This window comes from Portunus trituberculatus, chromosome 41 (assembly GCF_017591435.1).
Source record: "Portunus trituberculatus isolate SZX2019 chromosome 41, ASM1759143v1, whole genome shotgun sequence".
Lineage (NCBI taxonomy): Eukaryota > Metazoa > Arthropoda > Malacostraca > Decapoda > Portunidae > Portunus > Portunus trituberculatus.
In genome coordinates this window covers 11933101-11956087 of record NC_059295.1, presented here as the reverse complement: position 1 = coordinate 11956087, position 22987 = coordinate 11933101, and the positions used below count along the sequence as shown (strand labels likewise).

The following is a 22987-nucleotide window of genomic DNA, read 5'->3' as shown; positions in this document are numbered from 1 at the left end:
AGCATTCCACGGGGCATCACTAGCAGGTGATGCCGGCCCTGCCCGCGACCGACCACCGCCTGACCGGCGCCGCGGTCTATCATCATTCATCCTACCATCAAATGGCGACGAGATGCTGGACCTGCGGCTCATATCGTTGTGACTGGGTCCGGCAGGCCCCTTCCTGGAAGACCTGCTGCGCTTCAGAGCAGCCGGCGAAACGAGGGTCAGCAGAGACACACTCAGCGGCAGACATGGATGCAAACCTGCCAACGAAAACACAGTCCAGCCTTGGCCATATGTCAAGCCACAAACACTGCGTAACAGCGTGAAAAAAGCCAAATCCCAGTCGCTACCCGCTCCTAATAGGATCATGCGTAGAAGGCACTGTACCTGCGTGACAGGTGACGTGACCTTTCCCGAAAAACACTGTGTGAAAACACGGAGCCTGCACAGCGCGTCCGACCGATGTGGCAGCAAGGATGCAACTGGTGTGGTACGAGGCAAGCATATCTCATGTGGAGGTTCCACCATCAGAGGTCGGTTTGCTGAGGTAAAATTATAAGCAATCTGGATATTGATAAATCAATGGGGCCTGATGGCATATCTGGGAGGTTGCTAAATGAATGTAATGATCAATTGTTGAACCCCGTATTTGATATTGTGGAAACCTCCATACGAAAAGGATTAGTCCCGAAAGGGTGGAAAAGAGCTGACATTGTGCCTATATATAAGAATGGTAGTAGAATGGAACCGCTAAATTATAGACCAGTATCGTTGACTAGTATATTGTGCAAGGTATGTGAAGAAGTAATTAAAGCTAAGTGGAGTGAGTATCTAGAAAGTGAAAACATTCTGAGTGAAAGACAGTTTAGTTTCAGAAAAGGAAGATCATGCATATCCAATTTATTATGTTTTTATTCAAGAGTGACTGACATACTACAACATAGAGAGGGATGGGTGGATGCTATCTACCTGGACTTGAGAAAGGCCTTTGATAAAGTACCACACAATAGACTGATGTGGAAACTAAAGAAGATTAAAGGAGTAAATGATAAACTAGCAAAATGGATGGAAAATTACTTAATGGGAAGAGAAATGAGAACTTTGGTGAGAGGAAGGAAGTCCGAGTGGAAGAAGGTAACCAGTGGAGTTCCACAAGGGTCAGTGCTTGGTCCCATCATGTTTTTGATTTATGTTAATGATATGCCAGTAGGAATTGACAGTTACATGAACATGTTTGCAGACGATACTAAAATTATGAGGAGAGTAAGGAATGTGGAAGATTGTAACAAGTTACAGGAAGATCTTGATAAAATATATGAGTGGAGTAAGGAGTGGCAGATGGAATTTAATATAGACAAGACCCATGTTATGAAAATGGGAAGAAGTAGATACAGACCAAACTGGGATTACAGGCTGGGTGATGAGAAAATTAAAGAGACCAATGAGGAGAAAGACTTAGGAGTAACCGTGCAAAACACTTTGTCACCGGAGAAACACATTAACAAGATTTTTTGGAAAACATATAACATGCTTCAAAATATTGGCCTTGCATTCCACTACCTAGATGAAGGAATGATGAAGAAGATATTATGTACCTTAATAAGACCCCAGTTAGAATATGCAGCTTGTGTCTGGTCACCGCATATGAAGAAAAATGTGAAGAAGGTAGAAAGGGTACAGAGGCTGGCAACAAGGATGGTACCAGGACTCAGGGAGTTAGACTATGAGGAAAGACTGAGGAAGCTGGGGCTGACCACATTAGAAGAGAGAAGAACAAGAGGAGACATGATAACTATGTATAAATTGGTGAACAAGATTGACATACTGGACAGAGAGTTGATAAAGGTGACCACAAGTAATCATCTCCGAGGACATGGAAAAAGCTAATAAAGACATCTGTCTAAATGACGTGAGAAAATACAGTTTCCGCATCGTAGCATTGATAAGTGGAATAAACTGAGCAGTGATGTCGTTGACGCGGTGTGTGTCAATCAGATGAAAGAGAGATATGACAGGAATGGACAAGGAGACAGGACACAGAGAGCTTAGCTCGGGCCCTGTAATACACAAATAGGTAAAACAAATAGGTAAATACACACCACATACACACACACACACACACACACACACACACACACACACACACACACACACACACACACACACACACACACACACACACACACACACACACACACACACACACACACACACAGGAGACTAAAGGCAATGGATCTACCAACCTTGGAGCAGAGAAGAGAGAGAGGGGATCTGATACAAGTTTATAAATTGATTAACGGAATGGATGAAGTGGATAATGAGAAACTGATCCTGAGAGAAGAATATGACTTTAGAAGCACAAGATCGCATAGTAAGAAACTAAGGAAGGGACGATGTCTGAGAGATGTTAAAAATTTAGTTTCCATAAAGATGTGTTGAGACTTGGAACAGTTTGAGTGAGGAAGTGGTATCAGCAAAGAGTGTACATAGTTTTAAAGAAAAATTGGATAAGTGTAGATATGGAGACGGGACCACACGAGCATAAAGCCCAGGCCCTGTAAAACTACAACTAGGTAAATACACACACACACTGACTGCATCTATTTGGATTTATAAAAGGCGTTTGACAAAGTGCCACACGCAAGATTACTGTGGAAGTTAGAGGAGAAGGGTGGCTTAAAAGGAAGCACATTGAGATGGATAGAAAATTATTTGAGGGGGAGAGAAATAAGGATGGTAGTTAAAGATATGAAGTCCAAGTGGAGAGCAGTAGAAAGCGGAGTGCCACAGGGGTCAGTATTGGCACCAGTACTTTTCCTCATTTATATTAACGACGTGCCAGAAGGAGTGAACAGCTACATAAATTTGTTTGCGGATGATACGAAACTGTGCAGAGTTATAAAGCAAAAGGAGGATTGTGAAATACTGCAAGAAGACCTAAATAAGATCTGGGAATGGAGTAAGAAGTGGGAAATGGAATTCAATGTGAACAAAAGCCATGTCATGGAAATGGGAAAGAGTGAAAGACGACCTGTGGGAATCTATAAGATGGGAGATGGTGTAGAACTGGAGAAAGTCAAAAAGGAAAAGGACTTAGGGATGACGATGGAAGAAAACAATCAACCAGTAAGACATATTGATAGAATTTTTAGAGAAACATATAATTTGCTGAGGAATATTGGAGTAGCATTTCACTACATGGACAAAGAAATGATGAAGAAATTGATAAATACTATAATAAGATCCAGATTGGAATATGCAGGAGTAGTGTGGACCCCTCATAAAAAGAAACACATAAGGAAATTGGAGAGGCTACAAAAAATGGCTACAAGAATGGTCCCAGAACTTGAAGGGATGACATATGAGGAGTGACTAAAGGCTATGGATCTACCAACCTTGGAACAAAGAAGGGAGAGAGGAGACCTGATACAAGTCTATAAATTGATCAACGGAATGGACCAAGTGGATAATGAGAAACTGATCCTAAGAGAAGAATATGACACCCGAAGCACATGTAAAAAGCTGAGAAAGGGAAGATGTCTGAGAGATATTAAAAAATATAGTTTCCCGCAGAGATGTATTGAGACGTGGAACAGTTTAGATGAAGAAGTAGTGTCTGCAAAGAGTGTGCACACTTTTAAAGTAAGATTGGATAAGTGTAGATATGGAGACGGGGCCACACGAGCATAAAGCCCAGGCCTAGGTAAATACAACTAGGTAAATGCACACACACACACACACACACACACACACACACACACACACACACACACACACACACACACACACACACACACACACACACACGATTGACCCCTGAGACCTTTTCATAAGGGCCCCTATATCAATTATTCCGGCACTGCATTCTTTATAGCATCTTTACATTTCACCAAGTTGCACAGTGTAGACTCATTAGTAGAGTAAAATCTGCCTACTTCATGGAGCTTTTCACCTGTCTCAACCTTGGCTGTGATGTTTAGTTTCTCTTGAAGTGAAAATATTGTACTTTTCTTAATAAACTATACCTGTAACACTCTTCTCTTTTGTATTTTTGGAAGGATCCATATTCACAATCCTACAAAGATCACATATTATGTATCACCAACCTACAAAGGTAAAAAATCCCATAATGCTAAGTAAACGTGAAACATGAAACTGTAACACAGGCAAGATCCAACAACATAGCTAAATCAAAACAAACATGGCATTGAACTGTCTTGTTGGTTCTTTGTTATGTAATGTTTAATTTATATATATTGACATTTAGTTATAATTTTTGTTATTAAAATATCATCTCTAAATTTATTTTAATTTATTTTATTGGTATTTGGTGGAAAGAAATAAAATAATTTTAAAGCAAATATGTTTTGTTCTCAAATGAAAGCTTCTTTTGCCAAGTGTGCATGAAGTTGGAAATTTTGCACATTATACAAGAGATGAAAACAAAGTGAGGGTACACATAAAGCCGGAAAGGCATTAATTGAGGTGTGCACTAAAAGAGGACCTCTGTATGCACAGTGATGCCTCAGTATTTGTCTTTAATATCTTTCAGATCCTAGGACTTGTACCAAATAAAGCTTTAAGGTTTAAGGAAGGAGTTCAGCCTTAGAGACAGACGAGATTGAATTGGTGCCATTAGGCTGAAATAAAGAAGGGAAAGATGAAGAGAAGTTATTGGATATAATTTTGACCAGTCGCCAAAGTCATGAAGAGAGGTACTCATAGGTCTGGAAAGGTTTTGACAGTATCTATTGATGAAGGAATTTTTAGCTAGTTGAAGAACAGTCTTTACATAATTTCAAACAAGGGATAGAAAGTGCATGAGTAGTGTGTGGGGTGCTTCTTTCTCATGTATAGCATGAGAACAGATTGAGTTCAACCAAGGTTTGGAAGGTTTAGGGTGAGAGAAAGAGCTTCCATGCTAGATACAATAATCTCTGCCAGGTCATTGTGTGTGTACATGCAACATCCAGTTTTGGAATGAAGTAGAGGATAGAAAAAGTAAAAGGGAACAGGGAAGAGGTTGCTTATTGTCAATAACTTCAGACACCTGTGTTTCAGTGAGAAAATAAGATGAGGTTTATGAGAGGAGAGATGATTTTCTGCATATTCAATATTAGATTCAAGACCATGAATTTTGCAGAAGTTAATAAAGTTGTGGTGAGTGTCAAGACACTGGGTCAATCGTAAGAGACTAGTCCACCCTAGAACAAGTCTCTTCTGTTGGGGGCTCTGACACTGTTATTATTGGAACCATCTTTATCGTTTTTTCTATTTTCTTAATGTAAGGTGCACATGTTTTAGGAACATGTAGTAAGGAAGAAACTTGCTTTTAGAGGGCAGGATATGACCTCCTCCTTATGTTGTGAAGCATAAAGAGAAACATTCATGAAGGTCACAGCTGAGTGAGAAGCAAATCTACAACATGCACCTACTCCAGTGCTTATGAAGTATCTTAGCAGTTCATTTAATTTTGCCAACTGATGTCTACTGTCTCCTCAGAATTTTTTTTCTTTCTTTAACATGTAACACTATACTGATCATGTTGTCTAGCACAATACCCGTAAATATGTTCTGTAAAGAAAGCTAAGAAGGATACTTTGATAACAATATTCTTCAAAATAAAACATGAGTGTACAGGCATTAGAATTCAAAAGATGAATTTTCCATAATGTTTATAGATATCTTAACTACATTAATTATTCTTTATTTTTATTCTCACATTTAGTTTTGTTTTTTTCTTAGAAAATGAATTATTATGCAGTCTTCTTTTGGCTTTGACTAAAAATTAAATAATCCTTTTGTTGTGCTGTCACACCATCAGGTTCATTCATGGGGCAACGGGGACGGTGGCCGCCTTGGTCATGGAGACAGCAATTCCCGAGAGGAACCAACATTGGTGCAAGAACTGCAGGGCAAGACAGTAGTGTCTATTGCCTGTGGGTCCACATATAGTGCTGCCATTACCACCCAAGGAGAACTCTACACTTGGGGACGTGGAAACTATGGACGATTGGGTCATGGCTCTTCAGACGACCACAGTGTACCCACTCTAGTTACTGCCCTCAAAGGTATGTGCAACTTTTCCTTTTATCACCTTATCTTGTATATATATATATATATATATATATATATATATATATATATATATATATATATATATATATATATATATATATTGTGCATGTGTGTGCATGCGTACGTGCGTGAGATGATGTGAATACATGATTCAAATGTACAAACCGGCAAACAGCTTCTGTGTGTGCATTCGTGTGTATGTGTGAGACGGTTTGAATACATCATCTGAGTGTACGAACTGGCGAACAGTTTCGGAACAGAGGTGCAGAGGTGATGTAGATAACGGTACCAGCATTCCAGCGCCACCTGGAACTTGGACTGGCTGTACTACCTACTGCACCTCTGACCAAGTCTCCACCTGTGTTCCACCTCACATCCTGTGCTAGTGACAGTGTTGTGAAAGTGTGCTTGTGACTACCTTGCTTGGCATTGTACTGAGAAACCAGTGCTGTGACATATAATGAAGTGGTGGTGATGAATGTCAAGTGCCTTTGTTTTTCCTGTGCCTGCCTGGTGTGATCTCTGCTGGCTTGCCTTGCCTCAACACACATAACGAATCCCTCTTGGTTTTCGCTGCAGCCACCCTAACAGTTGTGAGGAGTTGGGGTAGGCACAGCAATATATATATATATATATATATATATATATATATATATATATATATATATATATATATATATATATATATATATATATATATATATATATATATATATATATATATATATATATATATATATATATATATATATATATATATATATATATATATATATATATATATATATATATTGTATATATATAGATGAAGTGCCACACAAAGTCATGTACCACAACAAAAGCACTTCAGCTTGGCAGCTGCCAGAGATATAAATATCAGTTATTTTCTGAGATATTTTTTTATTTTATTTTTCAATGAAGCTTATAACAAGAACAATTCAGTAATGGGTGATTTTGTTCAATGCCAATGTTTTAATCCATTTAAGACAAAATTGATGTTTGATATTTGAGTATTTCCAACATAAGATTATAGTTAACTTTACTTGCCTCATTGGAATTATGGTCAGACATTGTTGCAATTTTTTCCAACAGTGTTGTCATACAATGATGAAGATCCATTGCTATATGCAGAAAATTGATAGCATCAGAGAGTAATATATATCACAAAACCATGCTATTATTTTACTTTAACATGAACAGCAAGTTGGCTTTCGTTACCTTTCTTACCTTAAAGACCTTGTTCTTCTGATCAACTTGAACCCATACATACCTGTCCATCGCAAATTATTATTTATTTACTTTTTTTTTTAAGTTGAAATTCACTGCTATGTCAATGGCAGGAAGCGACACACCACCACGTGCGATGGACAGGCTGAGGAATGCTGTTGTTTTGGTGTGTGCGTTCGTGTGTGCGTTCGTGTGTGCATATGTTACATTATCTGCGCAAGAGCGATATATTATGACGGTGATTGGTTCTTTTGTTTCAATATGAAACCAGTAGCCAATAAGAAAAATTAGAATTTATTTAGCCAATAATAGTGTCGTATTTCAACGTGTGGTGAGAGAAGTGGTTCAGTTTGAAATATTTAATCAGTCTAAGGAAGATGTCACTGTGTGTCAGATGTAGCGTGCACTACTTCCTTGCTATTCACCAGTTTTTTTAAAACGAGAAAAGTGTAGAATCCCAAGGCAGCCAACTCTGACAGCCACCTTATCTCAGTGACGTCTCCAGCGACGAGGAAGGACTGGACCACCAGCAAGGTAATGACTTCCTATGCATATCTTAACCATTGCAGTTAGGATAGGTTGGGTTGGGTTAGGTTTTGGTTAGTGAGGTTAGGTTAGGTTTAGGTTTGGTTAGGTTAGATTAGGTAAGTGCATTTTCATTGAAAACTGGTAAAATTATACCAGAAAAAAAATGCCTCATTTTACCGGAAACTTGTATGTCCACAACAGACGGGGGGAGGAGGGTGGTAGGAAAAAAAAAAATATATATACTGTTTTGCAGTAAAAAGAAAGTGCATATTTACTCAAAACAGGTAGAAATCTACACATAAAAAAGAAAGAAATGGTTTGTTTTACCGCAAAATCGTGTTTACATAAGAGTTGGAGGTGGGAGAGGTTAAAAAAACTACTGGTTTGCGACGGAAACGAAGTGCGTATTCATTCAAAACAGGACAAAATCCACCAGATAAATATTATTTTATCCAGAAGTGAGCTGTTCATGTTATGGTAAAAATTTACCAGAAACATTTGTAAAGGGACAGCAGGCACAGTGGGAGGAAGGGAACTCACATTTTTGTTGGGGGGTGTCTACCTAACTTCTATTGCAAGAGAGTCACATTCACCACCATTTAATAGAGGAAGGATGAAAATGTTACATGCAATAAACCCAATTTAGCCAAGACTGGTTAGTGTCTCACTTTCTATGTGTGGCACTTCATATATATATATATATATATATATATATATATATATATATATATATATATATATATATATATATATATATATATATATATATATTGATAAAAGGTCATACTGAATGCATGTTCTGTTAAAGTCTACAGCAGTAATTGCATTGTTTATTTTGTAGGATGTTTTTACAATATATATACAGGCAATCCCTGCTTAACGAAGGGGTTATGTTCCTAAAAACACTTCGTTAAGTGAAACTTCGTTAAGCGAACGGATTATAACCCCTGACTTGAACTTCCACTGAGAGTAAGCAAAGCGAGAGTGCATCATAGTACAGTGAAAGTTTCAATGAAAGTAAAAATTATGAAGTTTAACATTTAGGCAGTTAGATTTAATTTAAGTCATTATAATGTACACTAATGTATGTATGTATGTAACTTTATAATGTTGATGATCCTAAATTTATGAAGGGAGGGAAAGTGAAACGGGAAAGACACTAACCAGCAACCTGTGGAATGTAAACAAAGGGCGCATCATTGTACCGCATACAAAACTTATGTACCACATTTCCACAAGGCTTTCCATTTTATCTAGTGTAGAGTCACGAGTTCAAGTGGTTCTTTTAGATGGCAAGGAAGATACAGTCTCACCAGCCTTCTTAATAGTCTGCTGACTTGAAAATAGTAGACAGTATATGGAGTCAAGATGGTGGCCAGCATTGCTATAGTTTTCTCTCCTCTTTCATGTCTGTGAATAATATCCAGCTTCACTTCCAGAGTAAGAGACATCCTGGTCTTCTTAGGAACGCTAGGCCATATTGCAAGGCGTTTTGGTGGTAAGTTGAGCGAGTGAAGACGAGGTGCTGCTGACGCGGTTATGTGGTGCGTGTTGTCCACGAGAGGCTTGATCTTGATATTGATCTTGATTCTACAGATGTTTCAGAATTTCTCCTAAGGCAGGCCTTAGTATTTGCAGCTTCTGGTGTATTCAAAAGCTTGTTGGCTTGCGTGATACAGCGGGGCTTTCAAACTTGGAAAAAGTTACCTGGATAAAACTTCGTTAAAGCGAGTTTGGTGTTCGTTAAACGAGCAGATGGTAGTAAAATGAAACCTTCATTGTAACGAAATTTCGTTGTGTGAACCTTTGTTAAACGGGGGTTGCCTGTATATACAGCAATACTCTGCTTAATGAACTGGATATGGGGTATCAAAGCTGTTCGTAGAGCAAAAATTTGTTAAGTGGACATAATTTTCCCATAGGAAATGATGGAATAGGGAGGATGCGTTCTGAGCTGGTCCCCAACATACCACATGGGTTAGAAAAAAATTATATACAGGTAACTCGATTTACGCGATAGATGCGTTCTAAGAGGCATCGCGTATATCAAATTCGCTTAAAACAAACATGTAATTCTCATAAGAAACAATATATAATAGGGGGGATGCGGGATGTGGTCCCAAAAAATTCGTACAAAATACTCTATTTATTTGGCTAAATTAACATGTTTTTATTATTTACCATTCTAAGTACTAGAAGTATATTTAAAGTAAAGGGAAAAGCAAGAAATAATAAGAGAAAGCAAAAAATGATAAGAGAAAACAACAAAACAAAGAATACGTAAACAAAACACTCACTGCATCACTGTCTTCACCACTCACACCACAGTCAGTCACCATCTTCCTCTGAGCTTTACCAGTTTATAAAAAATCCACTTATCAAAAATAACCCCACATGCAGAAGAAGATGAAGGACGTTTTTAGGCCATCTTGGTGAATTACAGGCAGATTGAAGAGATTCCGTCTGTACTCAGTGCTGGCAGACTGCACATGAGGCACGAGAAGAGTGGGAGCTGGATCCAAGATTCTTTAACAACGTCAGAGCTAGAGATGTACCGATACCAAAATTTTGGCCGATTCCGATACTGATACCGATACCACCTAATTGGGCCGATACCGATACCACCGATACCGATACTACTATCAGATGGGAGGCTTTGTTTTGGGGGATGCTGTAAGACCTTCTGAGAACATTTGTGAAATAGGAGCAATTCTAGAAGCTTTTTGAAGCCATTTGCAAAGGTGAATTATTCAGTAATTGGAATGAATATCTTCTCAGTCTTCTGATTCTTGTTAGTTATTTTAAATTCTTACTTCTTGCTCCTTTAGCGACCATTTGGTCTTGTGCATTTTCATTATTAATTTTATTGACAATATTTTGGTTATCAAAAATATTTTTAAAATTATTAAAACTGTAAAACAGACACAAAATATTAGCAAAAGAAACTCATTTTGTTGTGCATGTTTCTCTTTAATTAAATCTGACATTTTTTTATATTAATTCATTACACATTAGTAGACCAATTCAGAAACATGAGCTTTCACCTAATATTTTCAATTAAATAGAAAAATTTTTAGTTTATTCTAAATTTCTAGGTTGTGGCTTATTACCACAGAAAACAGTATTCTATGACATATGGTAATCACTACGGAAACTTAGTACGCCGTATTATATTAATTTAGTGTCATCAATATCTTATATCAAATATATCACTAAGTAGTAAATTCTTTTAGGTATTGGAAGTATCGGCATAAAATAAGCCGGTGGTGTTACTGTCTTATATATGCATTTATGTTCACAAAAACAACATTTTTATTAGCTTTTTACAAACCTTGCCTCCTAGAAAGGATTGTTTTGTAGTGCATAAAGTGAAATCTTACATGGAATACCAAAAAATAAAGCGGAGATGAGATGGCCCACAGACGAGGCGGAGACTTGCAGTGACTCTTCTTCTTCTTCTTGTGACCCTTTTAGCTTGGCGTGTTATCTTTCACCACGATATTTATGTTTTCACTCCTCTATTGCCTGCTATGATGGATCTCATATCTTAGTATTCATATACGCTCATGCCATGAGGATAACCTCGACTCCGTAATGCGGTAATGAAATACCGCAGTATCTCATTAGTAAAGAAATATGTACCTATTTATAGAGTTAAGAAAAATATATAGGCTTGGTACAATGCTAGATGCTCAGAAGCTAAAAAGGCAAAAGATAAAGCTTGGAAGAAACTCACAAAACAGAAATGACAATAACAGACAGCAGTATAATGATGCGAGAAATGAATGTATTAAGGTAAGGAGAAAGAAAGAAACTTTGAGAAAGATGTGGTGCAAAAAAGCAAAGATGAACCAAAACTTTTCTACAAATTCATAAATGATAAGATAAAGAATAAGGAAAAAATAGAAAAATTAATTAAAGAAGGTGAGACATACCAAACAGTAAAGGAAATGTGTGAAATAATGAATGAGAGCTTCTAAACTGTGTTCACTGTAGAAGAGTTTACAGAACCTAATAGGGCATTGCATTGCCGAGGATTGCAGGAAATCATAGTGCCTAAAGAGGATATTAGAAGATTATTAGATAATTTGGATGTCAGAAAAGCAATGGGGCTAGATGGTGTATTAGGCTGGGTGCTAAGAGAATATAAAGAGCAACTGATGGATCCAATTTGGGAAATTATTACAGGTTCATTAAATGAAGGGAGAGTTCCACGAGAATGAAAGAGAGCCAACGGGTTTAGGACAGGACTGTCATGTGAATTGAATTTATTAAGCTTCTACTCGAGAGTTATAGAAGGACTGAAAAGCAGAGATGGATGGGTGGACACAGTATACCTGGACATAAAAAAAGGCTTTTTATAAAGTCCCTCATGGAAGACTACCTTGGAAACTAGAGAACATAGAAGGTCTGCAAGGAACTTTGTTATAATAGACAAGGGATTATTTTAAGGATAGGGAGATGAGAACTGCGATCAGTCAGATACATAATCATCTTAGGGTAAAGTAACAAGTGGAGTGCCACAAGGGTCAGTGTTAGCCCCCATTATGTTTCAGATTTATGTAAATGACATTCACAATGGGGTATACAGTTACATTAATTTATTTGCTGATGATGCAAAGCTGCTAAGAGTTATCAAAACCAGGAGGACTGCTTGCTATTACAGGAATATATAAACAAAATCTATGAGTGGAGTAAGAAGTGAAAATTGGAGTTTAATGCCAAGAAATGTTATATAATGGAATTAGGAAAGAGCAAAAGAAGACCGTTATGGAATTATCAGATGGCAGAGGAACAAATAATGAAGATTAAAAAGGAAAAAGATCTGGGAGTTATTATACATTAAAATCTGAACCCTGAAAAACACATAAGCAAAATATTTGGATTATCATATAAAATGCTGACTAATATAAGGGTGACATTTCAATTCATGGACAAATATATGATGCAAAAAAATCATCACAAGCATGATACTTCCAAAGCTGGAATATGCAGCAGTGGTGAGGTCTCCGTGCTCTAAAAAGGGTATAAGAAAATTTGAAAGGATACAGAAGATTGCTACAAAGATGGTGCCGGAATTAAAGGATTTGACATATGAAGAACGATTGAAAGAAATGGGACTGCCAACCTTACAAGATAGAAGAGAACGTGGGGGACCTAATAACAATGTACAAGATAGTCAATGGCAGTGAAAAGATAGACAAAGAAGATATGGTGCTGTTGACAGAAGAAGATGGAAGGACAAGAGGACATGAAAAGATCAGGATGAGGCATTGTGTGAAGGATATTTGAAAATACAGTTTTCCACACAAAACGGTGGAAAAGTGGAATGCATTGGATAATGAAGTTGTTACAGTACATAATGTGCATAACTTTATGGAAAAAATAGATAAATGGAGATATGGAAACAGGACATAATGAGCCCTGGTCAAACCCTGTATAATACAACTAGGTAAATACACACACACACACACACACACACACACACACACACACACACACACACACACACACACACACACACACACACACACACACACACACACACACAGATGAAAATATGACAAACTAAATGGTAGGAGTCCTCAAGACAAATGAAAATCTAGTTAGGGAAATTGCTGAAAAAAAGTGTAATCGTATTTGGACTAAAAGAAAAAATTATAAAATATAGACCAAGAAGAGAAAAAGAAGAAATGAAATCAGTCAAAGACCTACTAAAAAATCTAAACGATGAAGATAGGCAGAACTTAGAAGAGGAAGTAGAAGAAATAAACAGAATGGGACCATATCAAGAAGGAAAAACGAGACCAATTAAGATCCTGTACTACTAAAATCACAAGCAGCAACAGAATAAATATTATATAGAATAACTAAACTCAGAGAAACAGAAGGTTGCAAGGATATATATATAAGAAAAATTGAAATGAGGAAGAAAGGAAGAGATACAACGAACTGGCAGCAGCAGTAAGGGAAAAAAATAATGAAAGGTCAGAAGAGGGAAAAAAAACATTTTTTTGGAGAATTCTAGGAGATAAGATAAGGAAATGGTATATAAAAGAGAAGGAAGAGGAAAAAGTGAAAAAAATTTAACTAAAAGTGATAAAGGCAATAGACTAAAAATGATGTATTCAAACATAGACGGGGTTTTATCAAGTAAATTAGAATTAAGAGATTACATAAAGAAAGAAGAACCGGATATTGTGTGCCTGGCTGAAACAAAACTAAATGAGGCAATCAAAATAGACTTGGATAATAGGTATAATGTATGGAAGAGAGACAGAGGGGTAAAGGAGGAGGACGAGTCATGATAATGTTAAAGGAGATGGTGATAAACCAAGTGGAATGTGGGGAAGGAAAAGCAGAAATACTGTATGTTAAGAGGCATATTTTTTTAAAAAGAGTTAACAATCATTGTAACATATGTGTCACCAAAAACAAATTCATGGACCAATCAAGAATATAAAGACATGATAGATGACACAATAAGGAGTCTAACGAGAATCATTAAAGAAAGGTGAAAAGTGATATTAGTAGAAGTGGACTGGGAAAATTATGAAAGTGGTATAGGGGAAGAAGTATGGGGAGAAAGATTCCTGAACCTAATGATAGATAATATGATGGACCAAAGAGTAAAGGAAAACACAAGATTCAGAGGAAACGACGAGCCGGCGAGATTGGACCTAGTTTTTACAAAGGGTATACAAATGAACGATGATATAAGATATAAGTGCCCATTAGGAAAGAGTGACCATGTAATATTAGAAATGGATATAGAAGAGGGAAACGAAGATAGAGACGATTCATACAAAGAAGACCGATTAAATTACAGAAAGGCTGATATTGAGAATCTCAAGAACTACTTCAAATACGTTAACTGGGAGGAGATTGAAAACTCAGAGACAGTGCAAGAGAAGTATTACTTATTTTTGCAAATATACAAAACAGGAGTCAGGGAATATGTCCCAAAATACAGACCTAAAGAAGAAGGAAAAAAAGATTGGTTTAATGTAAGGTGTGCTAGGGCAAAGGAGAAAAGAGATTGAGCATGGAAAAGGTGGAGGAGAAATAGAAATCCAGTAAATAAGGAAAACTTCAAGGCAGTGAGGAATGAATATGTTAATCCTTAAAGTACGGTGATCGTATATGTACGATTGTAGCATCGCATGCGGAGAGGCGGGGATCGTACTGTTAATCATGATTTCCCACTCTAAACATTTGAATCTCTCCCCCTCGCTATTGGTCCTGGGGCAAGTGGAGGTATCTGGCATCTTTTCTCGCTCGTCTGCTTGAGCCTTGAGACATATGTTCCCTCACAATAGGTCATCTTTTCTCATTTCGAGGTGACATCTGGCAACCCCCGTCACCCGGAGGGAGGAAACGGTACTCCGAGTGATGTTATATCAGTGTTACTCGGTAATGACATTGAGGAGTGATGAAAATGAAGACTGATTTTTTTGCTGAGACAGAAGAAAGTGAAGGCTCCAGTAATGATTCTGATAGTGATCTGGGAGACAGAGACCAACCCTCACAGCGACGTTCATAGACCTCCTCACGTAGCCTATTCCCCTCCAGCAATGCGCTGGTGTATGTCACCCTGATTGCCTCTACAGGACTGTGCTTGTCGGCCAAGTCACATGAATCCCATTGCTAATAAGAGTTGCCAGATTCCAATTATTATAGAAATCCACAATACTTGTAATATGTGGTTTCTTTTTCTTTTCCTGTTTTGCACATCATTTCATATATCTGAGTTAGCATATTCTTGACATGAAAGTGCAAAAGTTCCTACTTTTACATCAAATTCTAATGCCCAAAAGGAGAGAGAGAGAGAGAGAGAGAGAGAGAGAGAGAGAGAGAGAGAGAGAGAGAGAGAGAGAGAGCGTGCGTTGTTATCTGACCATGGGGGGTATTTCTTAGCGGCGGGTTCTGCCATGAATTTTTTTATATGCAATAACTTTGCTCTCAGAGGTCATAACATGTTAAAGATTACATCGTTGTACTCAGAATAACACAAAGGAATATGTTTTTATAAGGAAAAAATAATTTTAGTATTTTTGACAGGTATGATTTTTCCCCATTGTAACAGACGGAAAGTAAATCAACCCATCGTACTTTAAGGGTTAAAGTGAGGAAGGATGAGGAAAGGAACTATGAAAAGGACATTGTCAAAAAATGTAAGGAGCAACCAAAATTGTTCTACAGATTCATAAATGGAAAAATTAGGCAAAAAGAAACAATAGAAAGGTTAATAGGAGAAAATGGGATGTTGGAAGACCCAAAAAGTATGGCAGAACTATTGAATAATAAATTCCAGGAGGAATCCAAATTTGAAAGGCCACAGGGTAATAGAGAGCCCATCTATATGAAAGAGGTTAAAGTAACCAAGCTTGAAATGAAAGAGTTAATGAAGGAATTGGATGAAGAAAAGGCAATGGGACTGGATGAAGTCTCAGGCAGAATACTGAGAGAATGTAGGGAAGAACTAGCAAGTCCTATTTACAACATCATAAAATGCTCAATAGAAAATGGAACAGTATCAGTAGAATGGAAAAGAGCTGAGGTGGTTCCCATATATAAGAGCGGAAGGAAGGAAGAACCTTTAAATTACAGACCGGTATCACTAACTAGTGTAATATGCAAGATGTGTGAGAGAATAATAATAAAGAAACAATGGATTGAGTTCCTTGAATACAATAAATTAATATCAAATAGCCAATTTGGTTTTAGAAAAAGACGGTCGTGTGTAACTAATTTATTGAGTTTCTATTCTAGAATAGTTAATAGAGTACAAGAGAGAGGGATGGGTTGACTGTATTTATTGGATTTAAAAAAGGCGGGCGTTTGACAAAGTACCACATGCAAGATTACTGTGGAAGTTAGAGGAGAAGGGTGGCTTAAAAGGAAACACATTGAGATGGATAGAAAATTATTTGAGGGGGAGAGAAATAAGAATGGTAGTTAAAGATATGAAGTCCAAGTGGAGAGCAGTAGAAAGCGGAGTGCCACAGGGGTCAGTATTGGCACCAATACTTTTCCTCATATATATAAACGACATGCCAGAAGGAGTGAACATCTACATAAATCTGTTTGCGGACAATACGAAACTGTGCAGAGTTATAAAGCAAAAAGAGGATTGTGAAATACTGCAGGAAGACCTAAATAAGATCTGGGAATGGAGTAAAAAGTGGGAAATGGAATTCAATGTGGACAAAAGCCATGTCATAGAAATTGGAAAGAGTGAAAGACGACCCGTGGGAATCTATAAGATGGGAGATGGAGTAGAACTGGAGAAAGTAAAAAAGGAAAAGGACTTAGGAGTGACGATGGAAGAAAACAATCAACCGGTAAGCCATATTGATAGAATTTTCAGAGAGGCATATAATTTGCTAAAGAATATTGGAGTAGCATTTCACTACATGGAAAAAGAAATGATGAAGAAATTGATAAGTACTATAATAAGACCCAGATTGGAATATACAGGAGTAGTGTGGGCCTCTCATAAAAAGAAACATATAAGAAAGTTGGAGAGACTACAAAAAATGGCTACAAGAATGGTTCCAGAATTTGAAGGGATGACATATGAGGAGAGACTAAAGGCTATGGATCTACCAACCCTGGAACAAAGAAGAGAGAGAGAGATCTGATACAAGTTTATAAATTGATCAATGGAATGGACCAAGAGGATAATGAGAAACTGATCCTGAGAGAAGAATATGACATTTGAAGCACAAGGTCGCATAGTAAAAAGCTGAGAAAAGGAAGATGTCTGAGAGATGTTAAAAAATATAGTTTCCCACAAAGATGTATTGAGACGTGGAACAGTTTAAATGAAGAAGTAGTGTCTGCAACAAGTGTGCATACTTTTAAAGTAAAATTGGATAAGTGTAGATATGGAGACGGGGCCACACGAGCATAAAGCCCAGGCCCTGTAAAACTACAACTAGGTAAATACACAAACACACACACACACACACACACACACACACACACACACACACACACACACACACACACACACACACACACACACACACACACGGCCTGGAAACGAGTTATGACAATGTAAAGAAAGACTGTGCCGATATGAAGAAGGAAAATGCAGCATTGAAAGAGGAAGTTAAGCTAATTAAAGTGAATTGCGAAAAATGTGGAGAATCTCTAGGAAAAGTGATGGAGAAGCAGGCTGAATGGAAAAAAAGTCAGGAAGTGGAAAGAAAGGAGGTAAATTACAAAGTTGCAAGTCTGGAAAAGGAAATCAAAGAGTCAGGGAGAAAACTTTGGGCCTTGCTGAAATTATAGATCAACAGATCATAGAAGAGAAGATAGCTGAGAAAGTGGTGAAGGTTATTAAGTCAAATGAGACATTGGTGAGGGAAACTGTAGACAAAAGAGATGTGTGGTGATATTTGGTGTGGAGGAGGATAAGACACCGAGTAAAATGAGAGAGAGAAAAACATAAAAAGGTGATAAATAATATCATTAATGTGGTGCAGGAGGAGGAAAAGACCTAGTACAAGAAATAGAGGACTTCCATAGAATTGGAAAGTTCACAAGAGAAGGTATGAGGCCAATAAGAATCAAACTTAAGTCACAAAAGGATGTAGATGAATTGGTGGAGAAGTCATGGAGGCTAGCCCAGCAGGAAACAACAAGGAAGATTTGGTTGAGAAGAGATCTCGGTGAAAAGGAAAGAGAAATGTTAAATGAGTTGAGAAAGGAGGCTTTGAAAAAATGAAGAGAGGACAGAAGAGGAGAAGAAAGAGTTTTTCTGGAGAATCTTGGATATGAGACTGAGGAAGTGGTTCATAACCCAGAAAAGTACAGCAAGAAAGGACTAAAGAAACTTACATATGAGCGAAATGTAATGTATTCCAACATAAATGGAGTGATATCGGGATTTTAGAACTCAACGATTACTTGAGGGACAAGAACCCAGATATTGTGGGTCTTACTGAAACAAAACTGAGAGAGGAGAAGACCTGATGATGGTTGGAGAAGGAAATATAATGTTTGGAAAAGAAATAGAGTAGGTAAGATGGGAGGAGGAGTGATGTTGCTGGTTAAAAAGATATAAAGGTGGATCAAGTGAAAAAGGTATGGGAAAGGCAGAAGTGCTAAAGATCAGAGCAGAAACTAATGAAGGAAAAAGAGGCACTACATAGTGGTGTACGTACCACCTAAGACAAATGCATGGTCAGTACAGGAATATGAAGAAATGATAAGTGATACAGGAACATGTCTGGAAGAAATGTTGGGTGGCTGTGAACGAACTATAATGATGGGAGATTTTAATTGTAAAGAGGTGTGTTGGGAGGACTGGTCAATGGAAGGATCAGAGACAACATGGGAAATACACTATTGACACTGGCAATGGAAAATGTGTTAACTCAGTGGGTCAAAGAAGATACTAGGTTTGGAGGAGAGGGAGCATCGTCAAGACTGGACTTGGTCTTTAGTACAGAGCCAATGGTCATTGAGGAGATGAGGGTGGAGTGCCCTTTAGCAAAGAGTGATCATGCAGTTTTGGAGTTCAAGGTGATAGACGAAGAGAAATCTAGAAGAAATGAAGAATATAAAGTGGGAAGATGGAATTATGCCAAGACAGATTTTGGAAACCTAAAGAAATTCTTTCAAGAGACAAATTGGATGAAATTCAAGAGTGCTAAGGAGCAAATGAAAAGTGGAAGGAATTTATAAAATATACAAAGAAGGTGAGAAAAATTTGTACCAATAAGACAACATAGAGAAGTTGGAAAGCAGGACTGGTTTAACGATAGATGTGAAAAGGCTAGAACAAGAAAAGAGGATGCATGGAAGAGGTGGAGAAGGAAAAGACGGATTAAGCAGTGGGAAAGTTACAAAAGAGCAAGAAATGAATATGTGTTGATTAGAAGAGAAGAAAGAAAGAAACAAGAAAAGGATATAATTGATAAATGTAAAGACCAACCAAGGCTTTTTACAGACATGTGAACAACAACATCAAAAATAGAGAAAGTATTGAAAGTTTAGAAGTAAATGGAGTATGCAGTGAAGATCCCAGGAAATGGCAGAGGCTATGAATGGATGCTTTCGGAAGGTATTCACAAAGGAGACTGCTTTTGACAAACCACTGGTAATGGAACAGAAAGGGATTATGAAGGAGTTTCAAGTAACGGTGGAGGAGATCAAGAACATGATGGGGAGTTTAGAAGTGAGAAAAGCTGTGGGACCTGATGGGGTATCAGGATGGATTTTAAGAGAATGCAGGAGCAATTGGCAGAAAAAGTTTGTGAAGTAATTGATGCCTCATTAAGGGAAGGTGTAGTGCCCCAAGACTGGAAAAGAGCTAACATTGTCCCAATCTATAAATCAGGTAACAAGAGAGACCCATTGAACTATAGACCAGTGTCACTTACAAGTGTGGTAGCTAAGATGTGTGAGAGGGTGGTGAAGACTAGATGGACAGACTTCTTGGAGAAAATGACATACTTTGTGAGTGTCAATTTGGTTTTAGGAAAGGGCGTTCATGCACGACAAACCTGATATGTTACTATTCGAGGGTGATAGATGTAATACAGGAAAGAGATGGTTGGGCTGATGGAATATATCTGGATTTAAAAAAGGCCTTTGATAAGGTACCACACCAGAGACTGATCTGGAAACTTGAAATGGTAGGAGGAGTGCATGGCAGTTTACTAAAATGGATGGAAGACTTTTGGTAGGAAGAGAAATGAGAACAATAATTAAGGACAGACCATCAGAATGGGGATTGGTGGAGAGTGGAGTTCCACAGGGATCAGTGTTGGCACCAGTAATGTTCGCAGTCTACATAAATGACATGGTGGATGGGGTGTCCAGTTATGTGAGCCTATTTGCAGACGATGCAAAATTGTTACGAAAAGTGAGATGTGACAAAGATTGCGAACTACTCCAGGAAGACTTGGACAGAATATGGAAATGGAGCTGTACATGGCAAATGGAGTTCAACACGACAAAATGCAAGAAAATAGAGTTTGGCAAGAGTGAAAGAAGAATCAGGAGTATGTACAAGATAGGAAATGAAGACATAAAACCAGTCATGAAGAAAAAGACCTTGGGGTGACAATTACCAATGACCTATCGCCAGAGAGACATATAAACAAAATAATTGGAGAAGTATTGAACTTATTGAGGAACATAAGAGTGGCGTTCGATATCTAGATGAAGAAATGATGAAGAAAATAATTACTGCAATGATAAGACCGAGGCTTGAATATGCAACAATACAGTGGGCTCGAACTTAAAGAAACACATAAGGAAACTAGAGAAAGTACAGAGGGCTGCAACGAAAATGGTGCCTGACTTAAGAGATTTGACTTATGAAGACAGACTGAAAAGAATGCAACTTCCAACCCTGGAAAACAGAAGAGAAAGGGGAGACCTGATAGCAATATACAGAGTGATGATTGGCATGGAAAAAATGGATAGGGAAGATCTGTGTATGTGGAATGGAAGAATGTCGAGAGGGCATGGGAAAAACTAAAATGGCCACTTATAGGAGAGATGTGAAAAAATATAGCTTCCCTCATAGAAGGGTGGAAGCATGGAATAGTTTAGACGTGGAAGTGGTCAACGCAAGGAATATTCATGATTTTAAGAAAAAGCTGGACATTAATAGATATGGAGACGGGACAACACGAGCATAGCTCTTTTCCCGTATGTTACAATTAGGTAAATACAATTAGGTAAATACACACACACACACACACACACACACACACACACACACACACACACACACACACACACACACACACACACACACACACACACACACACAATCAACCCAGCGGCACAGTAAGGATTAAGAGACATCGTGGTAAGAAAACAGAAAATTAGAGAATTGCTAGAAAAGGTGGATGTGAGGAAGGCAATGGGACCAGATGGAGTGTCAGGATGGACACTAAGGGAATGCAGTGAGCAACTGATAGAACCAATTTGCAATGTAATTAACAACTCTTTAAGGGAAGGGAAGGGAAGGTACCAAAGGAATGGAAAAGAGCTAATATAGTCCTATTATACAAAGGAGGAAAAATGACTCAGCCCCTAAATTATAGACCAGTGTCACTAACTAGTGTGGTGGGTAAGATCTGTGAAATTGTCATCAAAGAAAAATGGTTGGAATATCTGGAGAGAAATGAAATCATTGATAACTCCCAATTTGGTTTTAGAAAAGGAAGATCATGTATAACAAACTTACTAAGCTTTTATACAAGAGTGATAGATAAAGTACAAGGAAGAGATGGATGGGTGGATGCAGTGTATCTAGACATTAAAAAGGCTTTTGACAGAGTACCACACCGAAGATTCCTATGGAAAATAGAACACATGGGCGGAATTAAGGGAAATATCTCAAATTGGATGACAGATTACTTAACAGATAGGGAAATGAGGACAGTGATAAGAGATACACCATCAAGTTGGAGCGCTGTAACCAGTGGCGTACCGCAGTGTTCGGTGTTGCTCACAACTCCACCTTTGGATGATTTTGGGCTTGTCCCTCCCTCTCCTCCTCCCTCTGACTATTTCATGTCTACAATTAAAATTCTTCTTAATGATGTTTTCTATTCCCTTGCTGGCCTAAACCCATGGAAGGCTTATGGTCCTGATGGGGTACATCTTATTGTTCTCAAAAACTGTGCTTCCGTGCTTGCACCTTGCCTGGCCAAACTCTTCCAACTTTGTCTATCTACTTTTATCTTTCCTTCCTGCTGGAAGTTTGCCTACATTCAGCCTGTTCCTAAAAAGGGTGACTGTTCCAATCTCTCAAACTACCGTCCTATAGCTTTAATCTCTTGCTTGTCTAAAGTTTTTGAATCTATCCTGAATAGGAAGATTCTCAAACATCTGTCACTTCATAATCTTCTGTCAGATCGCCAGTATGGCTTCCGTCAAGGTTGCTCTACTGGTGATTTGGCTTTTCTTACTGAGTCTTGGTCATCCTCTTTTAGAGATTTCGGTGAAACTTTTGCTGTAGTGTTAGACATATGAAAAGCTTTTGATAGAGTCTGGCATAAAGCTTTGATTTCCAAACTGCCCTCCTACGGCTTCTATCCTTCTCTCTGCAACTTTATCTCAAGTTTCCTTTCTGACCGTTCTATTGCTGCTGTGGCAGATGGCCACTGTTCCCCTCCTAAACCTCAGGGTTCTG

General features: G+C 38.0%; 1 protein-coding gene across 4 annotated transcripts in view; it reads left to right on the top strand.

The window, feature by feature from the left end:
• Positions 1–22987, top strand: part of LOC123516504 (E3 ubiquitin-protein ligase HERC2-like) — a 456561-nt gene that overhangs the window by 76055 nt on the left and 357519 nt on the right. For all 4 annotated transcript variants that reach the window (XM_045275907.1, XM_045275905.1, XM_045275904.1 and 1 more), the window contains one exon: positions 5810–6056. In XM_045275907.1, coding sequence (XP_045131842.1) covers positions 5810–6056 — 247 coding nt within the window. The remainder of the gene's footprint in view (positions 1–5809; positions 6057–22987) is intronic.